Raw genomic sequence first — 18,011 nt, forward strand, 5'->3', positions numbered from 1 at the left:
TTTGTGGGACATGCTTCTCTTCATTCACATTCTTTCTAAGATTTGTTCTTATTATGTATGTATTCTATTACTTTCACTGTTCCAGAGTTACCACAATTTATTCATTTTTCTATCATGCACATTTGGAATGTTTCCTGGTTTTTATTTTTGCAGTTATAAACTGTGTCATTCAGAATATGCTACTAAATGTTTCCTGATATAGGTGTTTGAAGGTATCTCTAGGGTCTTTTGCCTGAAATTGCTGGATCACAGGGTATGTATGAGTTCAAATTATTTTTCAGTATTGTTATATCAGCCTTCACTGAGCAGCAGTGTACCAGAGCCCTTACTAGTCATGTTCAAAGCTTCTTAATTTATGACATTCTAGTAGTTTTAAATGGTATCACTGTGATCCTAATTTTCACTTCCGTACCACCAAAGACCACACACCTTTCATGTATTTATTAGCCAATCAAATTTTTTGCCCAAATTTCTCTTGGGTTGTCTTTTTCTTGTTGATTCGTAGGGATTCTTCACATGTTCTAAATGTTATGCTATGCTGGTATCTTTATTCGGTTGTGACTTCTCTTTAAGATATGTTTTTCTGAACAACTTTAATTTTTTTAAAGATTTATTTATTATACATACAAAAACTGGGGTATAGGCCAGAGAGGGTGAGAGGATTCACCAGAAACAGAGTGGGGAGCAGAACAGGCAACTGACTGAAATACACTGCTGAGGGGAGAAGCGGGTGAGACAGGAGAGTTCTGCTGCGCCATGTGGGTCAGCATTTATGGGGATTTTTACTAAATTCTTTCGGGATAATTTTTTCCTCCTTTAATCTGTTAATGTGGTAAGTTTTATTTGATAGGTTTTTCTAATGTTAGATTCTGTGTTCTTGGAACAAACCAAATATGTTCATAATGTATGTTTTTAGACGTTGCCACTTAGTTTGCTTATATTTTGTTTGGAAATATTTATAAATATTTATTTCATCCCTTTAATGAGTTTGGAATCATGTAGGGTTTCTATATATTTATGCCCACACACATATACTTAGTTCTATTTTAATGCTTGTTTTGAAAACATATTTGTTCCAATATAGTTGCTATATTAGGGAACAGTTAGAGCATAACATGAATTTCCTATTGCTTATGCACCAGTTTTGTCCTTAAGAGACACTAGTCAAAACACAGTTAACTATCCCCAGCTAAACTGAGTCCCAGAAAAGGACACAGACACACACATGTACAGCTCAAACTCTCAGTAAGCAGCTCCCGCAGCTCACTGTATGAGCACACCCATACAGAGCTGGTATTACATTTCCTGTCCCATTTCAAATAACTTCCACCATTTGATAATAACCCACAGACTGCAATTCTTTTGTTCTGTTGCTTTGTCCATACTCTGGTAGAGGGATGGCGGGGTGAATGGGGGAGAAAGGAATCTGAGAGGATACCAAGTTGATTTTGGTGATTAGACAGATGCTGCTGTAATTTACTGAAAATGAAGGAGGCAGAAGAAGTGTGGGGAGAAGGTGATGAGCCCTGCTTTGGACAGGTGATGTTGTGGTTGCCTGAAGAACACTCAGTGCCCAGCTGGAGCTGGGAAGCTGAAGTTCAGCAGAGTTCAGAGTTAGAGAGACTGTAGCAGTTTATGGGTAGGTGGGGATAATGCGATCACATGACCCTGGAAGCTCAGACTACTATGGAACATAAGAAACAGCAGCAAAGGAAAAGACAGCAAATGAATGAATGGTCAGAGTTGGAGAAAAACCAAGAATGTGGTATCAGGCCAAGGGGGAATAAAGTTCTGAAAAATAGTGTCAGCATTAATGACTGTTGGTCCCTGAGTGTTTTCTTCTGCAGCATCTTAATCAGTTGTTGTCTTACTTAGCCTTCATAGCCATTCTGAGATGCAAGTAATAGTGTATGTATTTGGTCAAAAAAGAAACGGAGGCTCAGATTTGTTGAGTAAATTCACCAGTCACACATGTAAAAGATGGAAGCAACATACCGACTCCTACCTCTCTCTCCAGTGCTGGATCATCCCGCCAGGCTGTGCTGGCTCCTTAGTGGGGGGCAGAGCCCAGGTTTAATGGGTTAAGGAGGGAATGGCCGGTGAGGACTAAAGGAAAATGCTGTGGTGGTAATGGATGGGGAGGATGGTAAGGCAGAATTTTTTGAGAGGAAAAAGCTTAGGGAAGTAAGGAAGGCTGTGTTAGGATGAGGCCAATATGAACATTCTCTTGTTCATTAAGCACTTTTTCATATTAAATATTTTCTTCTAGACATTGGGGATGCAGCAGTAAGGTCCCTGTCTTTGTGAGGTGTACATTTTCATGAGTTGTCAAGCAATAAACAAACCATTGACACATACTTGTACATGGAGGTGCTGGGCCTGTGGGTTAGCAGGGGAGCCAGAAAGGCCTAACTGAGGAAGCGGCATTTGAGCTGCCTGACCTTGTGCGGCCTTAAGGCCTTCATAGGGACTATGTGGATGGGATGCAAGGTGGATCAGGAGGGTCCTGAGCAAGTGAATGGTATGATCTGGATTTAAGTGGAGATGGACAAGGTCGTAGAGACAGAAAGGGTGAGGGGAAATGCCTGCTCTTAGCCACACATTGGCCTTGGTGGCAAAGAGAGAGTTCTCTGAAATAGGGATGTGGAGATGTGGGGAGACCCAGTGGGCAAGTGTGAACTGAAGACTAGTGAGTAGAAATGATGGGAATTACAGTGGGATTGAGCATAAGTCAGAGGCAGGGATGCTGGCATTTGGTTCCAGAGGAGGAAACATCCCAGTGATACTCAAGTCCAGAGACTAGAAACCCCCAACAAATGCCTTGAGCACTGGCTAGCTCTACAGGTTTGAGTCAGGCAGATTTGGGCTCAAGATCATTTGCACCATCAACTCACCTCAGGCAAGATGCTTAATCTAAGCCTGTTTCCTCATCTGAATATAAGTACCTGCTTCAAACGGCTGCCTTGAGGAAAAAAGGGAGTTAGTACCTCCTGTTAGCCCGTGATGGTCTCCATTCTCACATCTAGTCCCTGATTCCTAGAGGTGGCTCCTTGCGCCACTCCTTGAGGCTGAAGTCCTGGAAACAAACCGGTAACATTTGGCGCGAGATTCTGACTCTGCCTGCCTTGCCCAGGTTTCCAAAGCATAGCATACATAACATGGTAGCAGGGTAGAAATTGACTTTGCATCTGTCTTACCAAGTTGGTACCACACAGCCAGTGATACCCCACTGTTAAGACACTGTTCTGTGTGTGTGCACGCACATGTCCATGCCCAGGCACAAAGGTGGGAGCCAGAGCTTCTTGCTGGCCCCTTCCTGAATCAAACAGGCTGTGAAGAGAAGCTGAGCCCAGCTCTATCTCTGGTGCCCCCTGTGACCTCAAGGCTTAGATGCTCATGTCAGTGTCAAAGGCCAGAGTCAGAACAGACCAGCCTGCCCTCACTCTGAGGTCAAGCTCCTCCTCACGCTGCAGTGTTTATCTTAAGCTCTGAGGAGCACATCCTGTCTGAGTGTGAACATGAGCTCTTGCAGACATAGGTGTGAGTCTGGCACCTACGAGGCAGCCAAAGTCTCGAGAGGAGGTGGAAGAGGGTCAGGAGAACTGACCTCATGGAGGGGACAGAGCTGGGGTGCTGAGGAGAAATATGTGGCCATGTCTGCCTTGCAGTTACCTCTCACCGTAGGTGTCCAGGCGTCTGCAGGTGACTTTTCAGGGGCATCCTCCTCCTCACAGGATCCTCAACTCCTCCCAGGCCCCAACCCATATAAGAAGCCATAGCCTGCTGCCCTGGGCTACTGTAGACTCAAGAAAAGAAAACCCACCTCCCACCTGGCATCTCTGGTCTGAGGCCAGACCTGGCATATTTGCCTGAGGACTATAACCAGGTCCAGTGACATCTGACACTTTCCCATTCTGTGTGTGTGTGGGGGGGGGGCTGTCCACAGTCACATTTTATTAGTAGTAAATAAACTCTTTTGGGCCTCCCTGGTGGTGCAAGGGGTTAAGCATAGAACTATGACGCTATCGGCATCCACTACAGCACGAGTTCGATCTCCGGCTAGGGCTACCCACATGGCACAGCAGACCTCTCCTGTCTCACCCACTGCTCCCCTCAGCAGTGTATTTCAGTCAGTCTGCCTGTTCTGCTCCCCACTCTTATCTCTGGTGAATCCTCTCACCCCTGCACCTCTGACATATACCCCAGTTCTTGTATGCATAAATAAATAAATCTTAAAAAAAAACAACCCTTTAATATGATTTTGTAAAAATAAGCTGCAGTGAATCTTCCCAAAGATGAAGCCTCTACAAAACTGTGGTTCCTGGGATTTTATAAAACTTTAGAAACATTTCCACAAAAATAACGTTTGTTCATAAAAATTATCGACTTTTGGTGGTTTAATATCAATCTGTGTCAACTTCTGGAAATGGAGCGTCACCCACTTATCTGAACAAAGGGACAAGCTTAACAAATGCCTCTCATGCCCTGCTTAGTCTTCTCATCCCCCTGCTGCGCCATCCTCTCTCTCTGGGGTCTCTTGGCCTCATGACATCTGTCTGCCTGTCCTAGTCATCCTCACATGTCCACCAGCTCCACTCTGTATTCACGTGGTCTGTTCACCTGTCTCTCAGGTGTCCACTGCAGCAGCAGACGGAACAAGAGTGTCTGTCCTGTCAGATAGGACAGCAGGTGGTCGGGCCAGGTTCTCCCACTGGGAGACTGTAGGCCAGGCTTGGTGGGGGCTCACTTTCTCCTGGAACTGCTACTAGTGGGGTGCTTTCTGAGGCAAAGGTGGCCTGGAGCTGAGCAGTCAGGAGACCAGGCCTGTCTGAGAAGGCCTGTTGTCAATAGGCAGGCATGTGTCAGGCAGTTGCTCAGGAGTCGTCTCTGAAGACTCCATCTCCCAGAGAGAAGCTGGGTCACGTGCGTGCAAATGGTGAAGTAGGAATGCTAAGAGGCCAAGAGGAAAGGGAGATTCGGGCCCAGCAGACGCTGACTCCTGTTCCGGCTCACAGCTGCCTCCACCTTCAGTTGAGGCTGTAGCTCGAGCTCCTATAGGAAGACAAGCCAAAGGTGAGGGTGGTGTGGGGTATCTAGGGGGGCCACCTACCCCTGTGGAGGTGTCAGAGACTGTTCTTGTCTCTCTTGCAACTCCTCCCTCTACCATCCCTGGGTAGAGCATCCACCTGCTTCTCCAAGACCCATCACACCCTGCACTGTCATGTGCATTCCCCATGCAATGTGTGGCCCTGGTCGCTGGGCTGGAGTCTGAGGCCATCCTCCCAGCAGTGAGCCTCATATGGGCTCTGCTCATATTTGCTGCAAAGCATGGACACACGCTCCTGAAAATCTGCAGGGCCAGATGTGTTGAATCCGCTGCACCTGCTTGGCCTCCAGCCCTATGCTGGGCTCTCAGGACACCAAATGAACAAACGGCCGCGCCCTCAAGGACAAGGTCAGAGAGATGCTGGGGTCAGGGGGCAGCCTGTGCTTGCAGCCTGGGGTGAGGGGGACGAGTGGAAGTTGCTTCCTGCGCTGGATGAGGGGTGCTATACACTGAGATGGGAGCACAAGAGGAGGAGCTGATGAGAGAAGAGTCCAATTTGGGGCTCACCGAGGCTGACCATGCTCGTGAGACACTAGGTGGAGATGGCCAGATGAGAGTCAGACGTGGGGTGAAGCTGGAAGGAAGCTGGGGAGCATGGTGGGAGTGGGGACATCTTTAGGAGTCACCAGCCACAAGAGGTACGTGAGGGGCTACAGGGCCATGGAGAGCTAATGGCAGGTATCAAGGAGGGCACCTCCCACAGATAATCAAAGGAAGGAGACTGGGCAGGGCGACAGAGTAGTGGAAGAACACCCAGGAGCAGGAGGGAAGGTGAGAGAAGACTCTGGGGACTGGGGAGTCCGGCCCTCGTGGTGCATCTGTGCCCCCTGGGAGTCAGCAGCCTGCTGCATGTGCCAGTGTGTGCAGGGTGCCCACCTCTGAAAGCGCAGCTGGTGCGGTGTGCTGGCTTGGCCTCTTTGGTGTGGGGGTGCCAGGAGGATCCACAGACCAGCCAGGATCATGCAGGTGGGCACAGCCCCGATGAGGATCTTGAGGGTCACCACCACTTGCTCTGTCTGCTTGCAGGCTCCTGCCTTATACCCTGCAAACCTGGAAAAACACCGCCACGAGCAGCACCCGGCTCAGATCCCACTGAAACTGGCTTTCTGGGGGGTGGAGGGGAGGTCCCAGATGTGCCACACTCGCCTGAAACTCGGGTACATTTCCTGGCCTGATCAACCTACTACGGTGGAAGAGGGCTCTGAGGCAACGGGCTGGCCAGGGTAGAGTTCAGAGAAAGCTGAGCATGTGGGAGCTGGGGCTTCAGAGGGGCCCCCATGGAAGACTGCACAGAAACCTGGGGTAGGTGGCTCCCCCATTTCCCAAAAGAATAGGCTCATGGGTGGCTCCTGGCTGGTTAGGTGGGGCACTCTGGCCTTTCTTCCTACCCTGCTACTTTCCCTGGCCTCTGGTACACCCCAACTCTGGGACTCACTCCAGACTGAGAGTGGAGATGCCCAGGGCGCATGCGCCTGAAAGCTTGGTGACGAAAACGTAGGATGAGTAGAAGATGGTCTCCAGGCCTGGCCCGTGCTCGTGCTGCAGCTGGTAGTCGTTCACCACGTCTGGAAGCATGGACCTAGGGGTGGGGGCTGCAGAGTCATCCTTTTTCTCCCCTTGACAGGCTCCAGCCTGGGAGCTCCCAGGGGAACAGGGACCAAGTTGGATTCACCCCTGGGTCCCTCTGGATGCACAGAGAGCCAGGCGCCACGTGTGCCTTATTCTGGCCGGCTGGTGCTCTCTTAGGGTTTTGGGGAGAGAGCTGGAGGCCTCTCTCTCTGCCCAGAGGGGGAGCCCCACCCCCGCGCAGCTGAGCAGGGGCCTCGGACAACAGTGACGTGAAGGAGGGCATTTGTGAGTTTCCCCCACCCCGTGCCCGCCCCCAGCCTACCAGGGTAGCAGCAAGGACACAGCAATGCTCAGGCCAGATACAAAGGCCACGACATAGGCCACAGGCGCAGTGGGCATCGTCGCCAACAGGATTGCAAAAGGCACCATGGCCTGGGGAGACAGACACACTGGCTGATCCCTCCACCTGCGCCCCACCTGCTCGTTCCTCACTTGCTCTCTGGTCTTTGCTAAACTCCCATCCCATGCCGCAGGTGGGCCTCCCAACCTCCTGTCACCTCCACTCCTGGGGCCTGGTTCTGCGCTAGGCACCGAAGACACGAGCAAATTCAGAACTGTTGCTCTGGACCCCGAGGAGGTCCCAGCTCCCAGGTCACCCCCCTTTGCCCCGAAGCCTCCCCCGCAGCCTCCCCAGGCCTTGCGTCCTTCCTTACTCACACAGATCCCCAAGGCCGACATCCTCTTCCCAAATCGATGTAGCACCCACTCCCATACTGGGGTGCTCAGCATAGCCGAGACCTGTGAGCAGGCAGAATGACCACAGCCTGGACGTGCTGCCAGCGCCTTCCCCAGGTTCTCAAAGCCCTGGCTTTTTTGGGGGGCGGGGGTGGGGAGGACACACCCGACCTAGTCTTCGCTTGCCCTGGCCAGGTTAGAGCCAGTGGTTATCACCTTTAAGGCCCTGGTCCCAACGCCACCCTCTGGGGAATGCTGGGAATAAGACCAGGGCAGGGTCTAGAACATTAACCCCCAGAATACCGATCACAGATGACCCCAGTGCAGACTCCACAGTGACCGTGTCACAGTGTCACAGTTACCCGAGCCCCTCACCAGGATGGTTAGCACCAGACTCTGGACATGGTCATGTAGCTGGGAGGCGTGTGTACAGAACAGGACGAGGTAGCTCTGCTCCACCTGAGGAGGCAGACAAGAAGTGGGTGTGTACCGGGAAGGGCAGCACCTCAAGGGCGAGGCCTGGGTCTCAAGTCGGGCCTACCCTTTGGGACCTCAGTCTGGTTGCTGCCGTCATCGTGCAGTCCCTCCCCCCGGGAGGATGCTAACCTGCCGTGAGCGTAAACACTAGTCCACCCTCCCTTGTGCACTGGGGGGACTTGACCACCTGGGCACCATCAGCTTCCGGGGACTGGGCCTGACCCTCCCCAGACCCACAGGCTCAGAATCAGTTTCTCTCCGCAAAGCACCAGCCAGTGTGGGTCAGGCGCCGGGCACTGGCTTTACCCTATTAAAACTCAAGCTCACCGGAGGGCCGTGGAGCTGAGACTGAGCCCACGCAGGGTTCATGTGGCAAGAGCCAAGCCTGTGGGGGTCAGCCCCGCCAGAGGTACCTGGACGGCCGCCGTGATGAACAAGAAGGAGACCACCAGCTTCAAGTAGGGCAGGTACTGGACAGTGAGGCGCAGTCCAGCCAGGAAGCTCAGGCCCTGGCCTAAGTGTGTTGCAGAAGGGTCTGCAACACAGGAAGGTGACCCCTTGGCTTGACAGAGTTCAAAACCAAAACCCACGCAGAGGAACCCTGCCCCCAGCTTCTGCTTTCCACACTCTCCCTGTACCCCCATACCTGGTTGCTCCTTCACCCCCAGGAAGAGCAAACTACTGCACACGGGGTAAGTCGCAGCCACCACAGCGGCTGCAATGCAGTAGAGATGAGTCTGTGGGACAGGACAGAAGTGGGGTGGGGGTGGTCCCCGGGACAGGGTAAGAGTGCCTTCGGGGCGATAGGGGGGTTAGAGCGACCCCCAAACCAAGGATTGTTCACTCACTCATTTATTTTAAACAAACATTAAATCTGCTGACTTCTGCGTGCTGGACTCAGGTTACGTGCTGGATACGTGACCCCCGAGCCTCCATCATACGGGGCTGGAGTGTGGGAGGAGGACAGACCCAGGGCCTGCCGGTGACAGCCCGCGGGATGCTCCAAGGCCCAGACAAATACCGAGAACGAGTCAGGGGCCCAGTGCACGGGAAGGTGCGGGGCACGCGCGGGGATACGACTCAGCGACAACCACAAGGTGGATCCCTGCCATTTTCACAGCAAGGATGGAACTGGAGGGGATGTGCTGAGCAGAATAAGTCGGGAGGAAGACCAGTATCGGGCGCTGTCAGTTAAATGTGGAATACAGAAAGACACATCAAAGGGTCAGACAAACCCAAACCAACAGCAAACTCCAGGAGTCTGGGGGACTGAGGCCATGGGGAGGGGCGGGGAGAGCCAAGCTGGGAGGGGCCACAACAGAGGTCGCTGCCTTGGTAGTGGGTGTGGTGGGGTGACATCCTCTACAGGGGTGTGATTCTACACTTCTAACTCAGGTACAATGCTGTAAACCAGTGTTATGTAAAAACAAAACAAACAAATGAAAACCAGCAACAGATTGGAATAATGGAGGTTGCCAGGATGGGGGTGGGGTAAAGGAGTCCTAGGGTTCCTGAGATAGTGAGTTACTTGCTTTAGAAAACAAAAGAAGGAGGGTCTCCCTGGTGGTGCAAGGGGTTAAGTTTCAGCACTATGAAGCGATCTGCAGCCACTGCAGCACGGGTTAATTGGGATCCAGGGAGCTACCCACAAGGTGCAGCAGACCTCTCCTGCCTCGCCCGCTGCTCCCCTCAGCAGTGTATTCAGTCAGTCTGCCTGTTCTCTCCACTCCATCTCTGGTGAATCCTCTCACGCCCCACCCCCATCTCTGGCCTGCACCCCAGCTCTTGTATGCATAAATAAATAAAATAAATCTTTAAAAAAAGAGAAAGTTATGGATTAAAAAAGAAAACAAGAGAAGGAAATAGAAGAGGAACTAGATGGCTGGGACAGAGGCCTGTCTCAGGATTGCGGAGGGGAGTTACTGGGGTGCTGCCCTGGGATTTTCCTGTCGGCTGGCACTGGCACTGCATGTTGGGGTCCGTGCTGGGGTCCTCTGCAAGGACCTCATTCCTCCGCTGCCCTCTCCCCCCCCGCCCCCATGTCCCATCTCTGGTCCTGCCCCTGCCCTTCTCTCTTTTTATTCTGCGTTTCAAGGCAGACTGGGAGGAAAAGCAGGCTTCTCAGGAGCAGCCTGGGCCTCAGCTCCCCGAGGGTGGTGGGGAAGGAATGGGGGTGCGGTAGGTGGGCAGGGCTGAGCCGCAAGCGATGATGACCACGAAGAGCCCCACGGGGAGAAGCGGCAGCAGAGGAGAGGGGGGCAGGTGGCCTGGCCGCAGGCACTCACCGCGTTGGGGGACACGGAGACCGGCCCCCGGGGCGCCTCATCATCGCACCAGTGTGGCTCGTGGGCGCCCTTGACGATGAGCCCGTGGACTGCAGCGCCCAGCAGCGTGCCGGCCATCTCCATGGTCATCCCTGGGACAGACACGCGGTGACCCGGGGGCTCAGCTCGAGCCGGACCCGCCTTCCCACTGGCTCCCACACTCACGGTAGGCGGTGAGTGAGTCCCGCTCCCTCGGGTTGGAGGTCAGGAGCATGGTGAGCGCCGTGTAGGGCACCTGGAAGAACTGGGGGGCCCCCGCAGAGCTCAGATGGCCGCTTCCCCCCAAACAGTCTTTCTGGGCACCCCAACTTCTGCAACCCATGCCCACCACCACTTAGGCCTATTCCCAGTCCTGCCATGGCCCCTTGAGCCTGGACAGGAGCCACTGGTAGATTCCGGACACTGGTGAGCAGGTGCACAAGTCAGTCCCTGCAGGGCACCCATCTACCACGCACACACGCTTCAGGGCGGACGCACACAGAGTCCGGCTTGCAGAGGGACCACCTGCTTACCGTGGCCAGGCCCTGGAACAGGCAGTAGAAGGTCATGTACCAGAAGCCTCTCAGGCTGGTGAAGGGGGGCAGGAACCACAGGAAGAAGTAGGCCACGGCAATGAAGGGTGTGCAGCCCAGCACCCTGCGAAGCACAGCCGAGGCGGACTCCCTCCAGCCCAGGCTCCAGGACAGGGGGAGCAAAGGGCAAGTCTGGAGCATCCCCTCGGGGCATGTCCTCCCCCACGGGGAAGCCCTGGGCTGAGACTCAGGCAAGGAACCAGGGAGACAGAAATGGCTCATGGGACACGGGTGGGAGTGGGGACCATTCATTGCCAGGGCCGGGGCCGGGGCACTCAGGTCCTCCTCTGTGAGCTCTCGCCAGGGTTCCGGCCCACCCCCGCCACTCTTGGAGCCCTGGGCCAGACCTGGGCATCTTGAAGTCTCTGTCTAGCCCCGGGCGCCTGTGAGGGCGAGTCCCGAGAAAGTCTCTGAACTCCTGCGTGACCCACACTGAGCCAGTCGTCCCGTCACCTACTGTCCGGTCCTGTCCTCCTGTGATCTCACAGGGTTTCCCGCTAAGAAGCAGGGTTGTGGCCTCAGACCAGTGCAAGCATGTGGGGTGCTCACCAGGGCATGAGTCGTCCAGACCCTGTTCTCCTGCTTCTGTTGATGAAGAACCCAGCCACGGGGTCGGCAGCCGCCCCAGACACCTTCCCTCCAAACAGAACGAGTGACACCTGGGCCGCAGGGATCTGAAAGGGGCAGCGGGGAGACAGCCAGAGCCTGGCAGAGTTAGGGAGGCCTTCAGGGTCTCCACCTCCCCGGGAGGAAGCTCCAGAGACCTGACTGGGGCCAGAGTCGCCCTCCTCCTGCCCCCACGAATCCAGAAGGGTCTCAGGGCACATCTGCCTTCACGGAGCAAGGGCAGGGAGAGGGAGCTGACCGGACCTCTGCTCACTGTTGTCGCTGCTCAGCCGGGCACTCCGGGACAAGGCCTGAGGGACCCTCACCCGAGCGGGCCCAGTGCGAGAAGGGGGCACGTAGGCCGAGTCAGAGGTAGACATTTTGTTTCACAATGGAAATGTTTTATTGATTTTTCTGACTACAGAAATGATACAGTCATGATAAAAACATTCAAACCGTACAGAGGAACACGGAGCCAAGGCCAGCGGAAATCGCACCATGCTAAGATATCCGTGAGGGCCATTCTGAGGAGCATCCTTTCGTGCATTTGTAGTTCGTAATTACACAGAAGTGAGATATCAGGTCAGCTAAAAACTATGGGCTTCTTATTAAAGCTTTCCCTTTTGCTCACCTTCTATTCTCTACCACTCCCTTCCATAGCCGACGTGAAGCCTGGTGTGAATCCTCCTGGTGTGTAGATTTCTCCCTGCTCATAATTTAATCGGGTGCACACACGGCTACCTAGACCCAGCCACATACATACAGGAGGCATATTTTGTTTTGCTAAAATGGGGTGTTTTTTTTTTTTTAATAGTTGGCTTTTCTTTTTTTTTTTTTCCTTTTTTCTTTCAATATTTATTTATTTATTTATTTATTTATTTATACAAGCACTGGGCACAGTCAGAAGCGCGGGAGGGTGAGAGAATTCACCAGAGCCAGAGCGGGGAGAAGAACAGGCAGAAGGACCGAAGTACACTGCTGAGGGGAGCAGCGGGCGGCAGGAGAGGTCTGCGCGCCATGTGGGACCCTCCTCCGGTGGCAGGGGAGCAGCCGGGGATGGAACCGGCGCTGCAAAGGCTGCGGGCAGCTTCACAACCCAGCGCTCAACCGCTGCGCCACCAGGGAGGCCCTTAAAATGGGATCATTTTTATACTCTTCTGTAAAGCTGACTTTTCTTACTAGCCAGTATGTCATGGAAATATCTTACTCATCCTTTTGAATAGGAGTCCGTTCTGCACAGCTCATTGCCTGTTTCTATACCGCTGGACGGTCCTACTTCCCCCCACAAATAGCCTGCAGTGCACATTCTTGAGCTGGCTGCCTTCAGCAGCATTTCTCTTTTGTCAGACTTGGGTCAGACATGTTATCTGCCGAGGACAGTGAGGGTGGGAGGGCAGATCCCAGGGGAGAGGGGGAGAGCGGACCCTGGGCTATTGCCCACACTCACCTGTGCCACATCTAGCAGAAAGAGCTGCAGGTAAAAGGAGGTGGCGCTGGAGGCCACCTGGTTGGGGACCCCGCCAAAGCCATAGCACACCTTCGTACAAAACGAGAGGCGATCAGTTCTGCTGTCCTGGGGGCAACACGGGAACTAAGTCTCCACCTCCACAGTCACACCACAGCTCCCCAAACCCCCGCCCTTTGGCTTCCATAAGTGTCCCAAGGTTCCTGTCTTGAGAATTTTTACAGCAACCTCTGGGTCCTAATCTGCCCCAAATCATCCTAAAGGGAAGTGAAAAAGAGGCCAAAGCCTCCTAAACCTCACGGCTAAACATTTCCAGGGGGGGAAGGTCTTCCTTATATTTTCCCCTCAGAACTTCCTGCTGGTCTGTTTTAATATCCTAAGTCAGCAAGTGAACTGGGGGCCAGGAGACCTGGGTTTGAGCCTTTCCTACCCACCAACTCCCTGCGTGTCAGTGAATAAATTACTCTGACTCTCTAAGACTCATCTGTCAAATGGAATATTCCTCAACTTCATAGGGTTGCTTTGATGAGCAAATGAAGCAGTGCCTTGGGGAGCTGATGGCAAAATATTTGTTCAGGACTTTTGTATGCCTGTTGTGAACAACTAGCAGCCAAAATCAGCTATGGTGAGTATAAAAACACAGAAATCAGCGAACACTATAATCACATTGTTTCTTTTTTTCCTGAAAAGACTAACAATCCACTATCAAAATGAATAATGTCCATGACCCCAAATGTGTGTGTGTGTGTGTGTGTGTGTGTGTGTGTAAGCCCTAAGCTATCCAGTGACCTCTAGATTGGAATATACGAAGGTCTACTCATTGCTCCATGGGATTGCCTAAGAGACATCGCAGCTTAGCATGACCAGAACGCTGCTCCTGATTCCCATCCTTGCGTTACCCCTATGGAGCCCACTGCTTTAAGAGGTCTCAACGGCCACTCAGCAGTTCAGACTATGAACCTATGAGTCTTCCTTGAATCCTTGGTTTCTCTTTTGCATTTCCCCTGCCTAATCTCAGTGAGAGCCCCCTGAGTGGCTTCCCTGCATTTGTTCATTCCCTAGTATCCACTTTCCACCCAGCAGCAAAGCGATCTTCATAACATCAATCAGGTCATGTCTTCCTTTTGCTCAGAATCCTCCAACACCACATCATCAGGGTGAATGAACTGAGTCCTTATCACAGAGCCTATTTGAACGACCCCCTGTCCCCCCCCCCCCCATCAGCAGCACTCCCTGCCGGCCTCACTCTGGAGAGCACTTCCCAAAACCACCCTGTCAGTTGCTGCCTCGGGGCCTTTGTATTTCCTGATCTTGTCTGAAACTCTTCCTCCACCTCCTTGCAGAGCTGACCCCATGCCATTTGGGTCTAAAGCTAAAGGCTATCTCCTCAGAAAGGTCTTCCCTGACCATCCAAATCTCTCTTAATTGTACCAATACATTCTCATTTCGTTTCTGCCTCTCCCCACTAGAATGAAGTGCTCTGCAAGCATCAACTAGAAGTTTAATTCACTGTTGTGTCCCCAGGCCCTCGGGCCATGTGCGGCATATAGAAGGTGTTCATTTGTCTGTGGAGGCTTCAAGGCCATGAAGACACAGTGTAAAGTGGGATATCTTCTAAACGGACTGGGAATCTTTCTTTTTTCATCTGTCACTTGGGGTTGGGAGAGGCAGGGGAGAGGGGATGGCTTCACCCATTTTGGTATCTTGCGGGACATCCCGAATGGGCTTTTTGAAGGGATGGTCTTCCCAGATAAGGGTTTATCACATCCATTGCACACTCTTCCTACCCACAGAAGAAAACCACATGGCAGGATGTGGTTTCCTCTTCTGGCATTTGTATGAATATAATTTCAACTTCTAGAAAACTTTGACATAGAGAATCCAACTCTTAACCCCCTCTTCATGGTGGGATTTGTTTCCCCCCTAAATATGCCCAGCAAGTTTCTAGCACACAGAATGCACTTGGAAGAAAGAAAAAGAAATTCCTACTGAAACTGGGTCTATGACACCATCTCGGAATTTGAGGATGAGTCTTACCTTCTTAACTCCTAAGTCCTTCAGTGGACTGAGACAAGTTATAGAGTTCGACAAAGTTGGATTCAAATTCTGTGTCTGCCGTTGCTAGCTGTGTGACTCGGGGGAAGCTGCTGAGCTTCTTCCCTGGTGTTAAACACACCTCATAGGGTTGTTCTGAGAATTAAATGCTGGCACTACATCGGCAAGGCTAGTTCTCTTTTGCCATTAATCTTAGGCCAAATTTCAAATTTCCCTGCAAAGTGAGAGTGCACAGAGGGTCGCCTTAATTTCACTTTCCTTGGGGGGTGTGTGTGTGTGTGTTCTCAATTCTTTGCTCTGAGGTGCTGAGAGGAAACACCCAGCAAGAGGTGGGGGTGAAGTGAAGCCACAGAAACAATGAAAGCCTTGTTTGCGGACCGGGAAAGAGACTTTACTTTGGGCATGATACACAGCTCAGAGATCTGATTGCTCTCCAGACGCCCTTGCCTGCAGGGCCCACCTGGCTCTACCCTCACTAGGTAGCCTGGCTGCAGGAAGGTCATCTCTGGGAGGAGTCTCTCCAAGAACCAGACACCTGGGCAGCAGGGTTTGAGAAGGTGGAGAAGTCCAGCCTCTGCCTGGAGGCCAGGGAGGAAAGCAGCCTCCTCAGGCACAGAGGCGGTTTCTACCTGCCCAGGGTGCAGGTGCCGGCCGGGACGGCCTGGGGCATGGAGGCCAAGAGCCTAGACTGGGAGCCAGGAGACCGGTGCTGCCCGAGCGCCCGCATCCTGCTCGTCCCTTCACTGGTCTAGCTCCGCTCCCGCTCCTGTTCTCTGTGGGGCTCCGAACTGCCCAGCCCCACTAGGGACTGGCGGGCCGCTCCGGGCTGGCCAGAGGGCTGCGACCCGACGACCCAAGATCCCCGGGGTCCTGCCCCGGCCCCACGCAGGAGCCCAGCGCCCTCGGCCTTGCCGGGACCCTGCTCCCCTCTCGCGTTGCGCTCACCGAGTCTGGCTCCGACGGGGGCTCTTCAGACGGGGCCGCCGACACCTCCTCCTCCTGGGACACCCGGGCCCCTGCGGGGGACTCCGCCATGGCGCGCAGCGGCTCCGACTGGGAGCGCGGCGGTGCGCTCGGGTGTTATCGCCCCGGGCGCTGCGGGGAGGGCGGGCGGCTCGGGGCGCAGGGGGCGCGGCGCGGGCGGCAGGTGCAGGGGAGCCGCCGCCCGCAGCCGCGAGGGCCAGGTTTGCTGGTCCCAAAGGGAGGCACCCGCGTCTCTATTTGGCAAAATTCGGGAAAGGCCAGCAAGTTCCTTTCCGGCCGTTTTCCAGGTCAGGTCCCAGACGGGGAGCTGGCCCGCGCTGGCCCCGCCAACCTTCCCGCTCATCCTCGGGATGGAAGTTGGTATAGGTTAAGAAAAAAATCAAAGCAATGTAACTGACTTGTTTAGACTAAGCTTGTGACTGAATAGGCTTTAAAACCCACTGGGGCCTCCCTGGTGGCGCAAGGGGTGAAGCACCGCACTATGAAGCAATCTGCAGCCTCTGCAGCACGAGTTCGAGCCTCGGCCGGCCAGGGAGCTACCCACATGGCGCGGCAGACCTCTCCTGCCTCACCATAAGTACTAAAACCATGCAGCTCTTTGAAAACAGGAGGAAATTTTCATAATCTTGGGTTAGACAACTGTTCTTTGGACTAAAATTACATGAAAGCTGACGTGCAAACCGCGCGAGCAGAGAAAAGGCAAGCTACAGAATGGGAGCAAGAGCTGCAAGTCACAATGACCTGCCATGGGAATAAGTATACAGCTCAATAAAAAGAGAAGCCATGTGGACATTTTTCTATTCTTACACTAATTTTAGAATCAGTTGGTTGAATTTTATTGCTAGAATTTTTATTTGAATTGCATTGACTCTATTGATCCGCTTAGAGAAAACGGACAGGTTAACACTATTGAAGCTTCTATTTCATGACTATGGTAGTTCTTCATGTAGTAATGTTCAATTTTTCTAAGCAATGTTTTGTAGTTTTCTGTGCAGAAGATTTGAATGCTTCTGTTAAATTTATGCCTAAGTAGTTCATCTTTTTTGTGTACTATTGAAAATTAAAGGTGTTATATTAAAAAAAAGACAAGTCAATTTAAAAATGGGTAAAGGGCTATATATTTCCCCAAATGTAGACAGACAATATGCCCATGAGAAAGTGTTCATGTCATTAGGGAAATCAGAACTACCAGCCATGACTCCACTAGGGTAGACATTAACCAATGCTGAAAAGGTAGACATTAAAAAATGCTGTGGAAAATCATACACTGCTGGTGGATGTGTAAGTGGTGCTGGTTGCTTTGGAAATGTTTGGTAGATCTTCAGAAAGTTAAATGTGGAATTGGCACATGACCCAGCAATTCCACTCCTAAGTATATACTGTAGGGAAATGAAAACATGTTTACACAAAAATTTGAGTAAGTGTGCTACAGTACTATTATTTATCATAGCTAAACATGGAGGCAACCCAAATGTTACCAAGTGATGAATAAATAAAATGTGGCATGTATATCCATACAATGGATTATTATTTGACAATCAAAAAGTCATGAAATGGGCCTCCCCGGTGGCGCAGCGGTTGAGCGCTGGGTTGCGAAGCTGCCCGCGGCCTCTGCGGCGCCGGTTCGATCCCCGGCTGCTCCCCGGCCACCGGAGGAGGATCCCACATGGTGCGCAGACCTCTCCTGCCGCCCGCTGCTCCCCTCAGCAGTGTACTTCAGTCCTTCTGCCTGCTCTGCTCCCCGCTCTGGCTCTGGTGAATTCTCTCACCCTCCCGCGCTTCTGACTGTACCCAGTGCTTGTATAAACAAAACAAACAAATATAATAAATAAATAAATAAAAACATGCCTCTATAAAAAAAAAAAAAAAAAAAAAAAAAAAAAAAAAAAAAATAAATAAAAAAAAAGTCATGAAATGTGTGTTATGAAAACATTACACTAAGTGCAAAGAAGCAGTCACAAAAAATACATGATTCCATTTATATCAAATGTCCAGGAATAGGTGAATCTTCATGGTTGCCCAAAACTTAGGGTGAAGAATAGACTGCTGATGGGCATTTATTTTTAAAGATTTACTTATTTATGCATACAAGAACTGAGGTACAGGCCAGAGGTGCG

The 18,011-nt window shown here is 52.1% G+C and overlaps 1 protein-coding gene across 1 annotated transcript; it reads right to left on the minus strand.

Moving 5' to 3' along the window:
* Positions 1–4,252: 4,252 nt before the first annotated feature.
* MFSD2B (MFSD2 lysolipid transporter B, sphingolipid) lies at positions 4,253–15,945 on the minus strand. The gene is made up of 14 exons (XM_037526897.2): positions 15,856–15,945; positions 12,838–12,963; positions 11,334–11,458; positions 10,725–10,848; positions 10,378–10,456; positions 10,174–10,304; positions 8,535–8,625; positions 8,302–8,423; positions 7,787–7,870; positions 7,394–7,474; positions 6,999–7,108; positions 6,543–6,686; positions 5,984–6,157; positions 4,253–5,052 (listed from the first exon to the last, which is right to left on the minus strand). The coding sequence occupies exons 1-14, from the start codon at positions 15,943–15,945 to the stop codon at positions 5,028–5,030; spliced, it is 1,506 nt and encodes a 501-aa protein (XP_037382794.1). The 3' UTR covers positions 4,253–5,027.
* Positions 15,946–18,011: the final 2,066 nt, after the last annotated feature.

Source organism: Talpa occidentalis, unplaced genomic scaffold, assembly GCF_014898055.3.
Source record: "Talpa occidentalis isolate TD23 unplaced genomic scaffold, MPIMG_talOcc4v2.1 talOcc4.5, whole genome shotgun sequence".
NCBI lineage: Eukaryota > Metazoa > Chordata > Mammalia > Eulipotyphla > Talpidae > Talpa > Talpa occidentalis.

Excerpts from the sequence above, each read along its gene's own strand:
- MFSD2B (XM_037526897.2), bottom strand. The coding sequence starts at position 15,945 with ATGGCGGAGTCCCCCGCAGGGGCCCGGGTGTCCCAGGAGGAGGAGGTG. Across the intron at positions 10,849-11,333 it reads TCTGGACGACTCATGCCCTG|GGTGCTGGGCTGCACACCCT; the intron begins GTGAGCACCCCA and ends TGTGCTTCGCAG. Across the intron at positions 7,871-8,301 it reads TCATCACGGCGGCCGTCCAG|GTGGAGCAGAGCTACCTCGT; the intron begins GTACCTCTGGCG and ends CTGCCTCCTCAG.